This window comes from Merops nubicus, unplaced genomic scaffold, assembly GCF_000691845.1.
Source record: "Merops nubicus isolate BGI_N331 unplaced genomic scaffold, ASM69184v1 scaffold21445, whole genome shotgun sequence".
Taxonomy (NCBI): domain Eukaryota; kingdom Metazoa; phylum Chordata; class Aves; order Coraciiformes; family Meropidae; genus Merops; species Merops nubicus.
This window is the reverse complement of record NW_008607886.1, coordinates 4,945-8,394: the sequence shown is the minus strand read 5'-3', so window position 1 is coordinate 8,394 and position 3,450 is coordinate 4,945. Positions and strand designations below refer to the sequence as shown.

At 35.7% G+C, this 3,450-nt stretch overlaps 1 protein-coding gene across 1 annotated transcript; it reads right to left on the bottom strand.

The window, feature by feature from the left end:
* Positions 1–2,697: 2,697 nt before the first annotated feature.
* On the bottom strand, positions 2,698–2,876 carry GLRX5 (glutaredoxin 5; the record flags this gene model as incomplete). The annotated part of the gene is made up of 1 exon (XM_008940119.1): positions 2,698–2,876. A coding segment is annotated over one exon (179 nt), but the record flags the coding sequence as incomplete, so codon positions are not given.
* Between the last annotated feature and the right edge of the window lie 574 nt (positions 2,877–3,450).

Here is a 3,450-nt window from a genome sequence, read left to right as displayed (position 1 = left end):
TTCCCTTCACACAATGCAGAGGCATCCCTTTTGAATTGGAAGCACACGCTCCCTTTTGCCTCTAGTCTGAGGGACAGCAAAAGCTGGTGAGCAGAGTGCAGAATACTGCCCATCTTCTAAAATGATAAACCTAACTGAGAACTAGTTTCTTGGGGAAAATACTCTCAGTCAATTCCTAAAACAAGCCTCTTTGTGAACATCTGAAGTTTTAAAGTTTCAGACAACAGTAATTCTTTAATCACAGCTGGATTAACATGAACATTCATATGGACATGACATGTAAAGCCACTTTCACACACAGCCTAGAAAGACATGGCCTGTATGGGAATGCAGGCAGAAGTCACATTTTATATTCCCACTCCTGTGGCTTTGTGAAACACTTTATGGTGTCATTTTTGCTTTTACTTGCTCAATCACAACACATTCCAATCAGGCAAAGGACTGATATAAACACTAATACATGTGTTATGCAAAATTTTAACCAAACCATTAAAACCTAAAAAGTCTCTGGCAAAGGAAGCAGACAAAGTAGAAAAACTTTCATAGTTTTGGCAAAAGCAGGAACTCATGCTGAGAGAAAAAAATTTCTTCTTAGAGAAAGAAGACCTGACAATGCAAAAGTTACCTTTATGTTAAGCTACTAGCAGATAGTACTGCAAAATATTCAGTTTTCCCAGAAGAATAGTAGAGCTCTATGAAACAGCAGATTCAGAGGGGTTGTTTTTAAGATATTTAGTAGCCAAAGAGTTAACCATTGCAGCAGAAAATTAAATTATTACCTTACTGTTTACTGTGTACATCCATTTCAACAGGGCTTTTTACACAAGTAACCAGACTTTTGAATTTAATTTATTTTTCTAATCATTGTTTTACATGTTTAGAGAATGGCAGACTAGTTGTGAAAGATCAGCTGTAAGAAAGCTTATTTAATTTGCATTCAAAGAAAGGCAATGCCAAAATGCTCATAACTGACCTTCATCTATACCTAAAGCTTTACATTTCATTAATGTGATGTGATATATGGACAAAAAAAAGAAAACAAAACAAAACAACATACTTTGCTCCTATCTCCACGTCTAGAAGCCACAAGTGACTGCCTTTGAGTGCAACTTATTAATACTCAGTGGCCAGTGAGTCACCTCTACTGGTACTGGGCAGCTGTCATGAACAAAGAGAACATGCATGCTGCATTTTATCTTGGTGATACTGACTCCATTAAAACTATACAGTAAATTTTCTGTAACCAGTTTGGCAAATTCTGTGAAGTCCCCATAGAGTCTCTCCACTGGACAGTTTGCTCAAGTGGACAGGAAATATTTAGAACTGGAACGTGCATCAGATCTCTCATCTACAAGTTTCAGTCTTGATTTCCTCTCCCACTGACTAGTCATAATTTTTCCTTCCTCTAAAACATGTTTTCTATCCTATGCAGTGAAAAGCATTTTATCCTTCAAATTAAAAGCAGTGTCAGTTTCATTAGTCCTTTAAAACAAAGAGGAACTATGGTAGACAATCAAATACAGTTTGTTTCCAAACATCTGTCTAATTCACAGGCAAACTGGTTTATATGAAACTGCATTTAGAAACAGCTTGGTCAGCTTTAACCTTAGAAGTACTGCTGTACAGCTGAAGCTATATTGGTTAATACTATTTGTTTTCAGTTAGGGAAATGCAGTTAGATACATATTAAATATTTCTTTGTGGAAAGTCTTTGAAGTCTTCATCTAGTCAATAGCCTCTCCACTGCACTCATCAACATGAAACATTTCATCTGTTAATCCCACATTTAAAGACCATATTCTTCAGAGCAGCTAGGAGAAAAATACTTGGAAATAAAACAAATATAAAAAGATGACTTAGAAACTAGCAAATAATACAAAGATTACAGTAGTAACTGAAGCATCCTCCCATATTATTTCAAACTAGAATACAGAAGCCTTAAATAATTCTCACATTTTAGCACTGACACAGAACTGCAAAACCAAGTATATAAGCAGGGACAAAAGCTGCTTTGCAAGAGGTAGAAAAGGTTTTATAAAATCTTTAGGCACAATTCTTAGCAATCTTTCAAAGCCATCAGAAAGTTACAAAGTAATAATGACCATTATACATGTATTTGTACAAGTCTGTTTATTTTTATCCTTTGGAATAAAAGTATGTATCATGCACTCTCATATAATCTTTTTCTCCTTGTGTTTGAATCTTGTTTGAAGCCTGTTTTTCTCCTATATCATATGTGATTACAGAAATCTAACAGGCTCTCAGGAAGTCTTACCACCAGGAATTATACAGCAAAACTAATGCACTATTACTTCATACTTTATCAAGAAGAGCAAGGGAATACAAATGCTGTTTGTGTATCAAAGAACAGCAAACGCACACTCAAAATCCATAAAAATACTATTCGTTCATTTGGTTTCCTCCCACCTCAATCAAAAAAAGAATGATTTAGAAGTAAACTTTTTCTAAATGCAAATTTCCACAAATGTATGCTTTACATTGCAGTGGCTACACTCAAATTTTCACAATATCCATACATCAAAATACCACGATGACTAAAGACTTTCACACACAAATCTTAGTGTCAATTCAAAAAGATGCCTTTTTTGAATTAAAGTACATAAGGCTTTACTGGTAACAAGTTCTCATCAAAGATTTGCTTTATTCTTGTCACAGCATTTTTTTTTTCCTCTCATTTTACTTTTTGTCTTGGTCTTTTTCTGCATCCAGAAGCGCTGAGCGGATTCCTAGCTTCTTCAGCTCTTCTACGAGATCTCCATTCTGATGCATCTGGAGGAGTATATCACAGCCACCAACGAATTCACCATTGAGGTATACTTGTGGGATGGTAGGCCAGTTAGAGTAGTTTTTTATTCCTGCATAAGAAAAAACAAACAAACACACCCCATATTAAAGCGTCTTCCCCTGCTCCAGACAGAACGGTATTTTAAACAGAATACACTGTTCCCACCTGACAGTACTACTGATATATTCATCCCTTTCCCATTGAGGCAAAAATTTATATAGATAACAGAACACTATCAGGAAAACCTACATTAAAGTTAGCTCTGGGTCTCACTTCAGCTCAAAGATGTGGGTTGAAAGATAGGCAGTCAGCTCCTCTAGTGACTTCAGACAGGAGAGAAGAAAATGTAGCATCGCTTTTCCCTCACAGAAAAACAAGCAAATATGATTTTTCAACAAATTAAAGAAATTAGAAGTATTCAAAATTATTGAGAACTGTTTACATTCAGTTATCCTTTATATTTCCCTAAGGTACTTTGAAATATCTTATGTTCTTACTGAATTCATACAGTTATGCTTACTGCTGCAAATTCAACTGCAAGATAATTTGCCCTTCTTGAAGCCTTATGAATTTCAAACTGCTTTATCTTCCGCTGCCAGACCTGACAGCACATGGGAGGGGCACAAAGGATGAAGCCTCTTTAA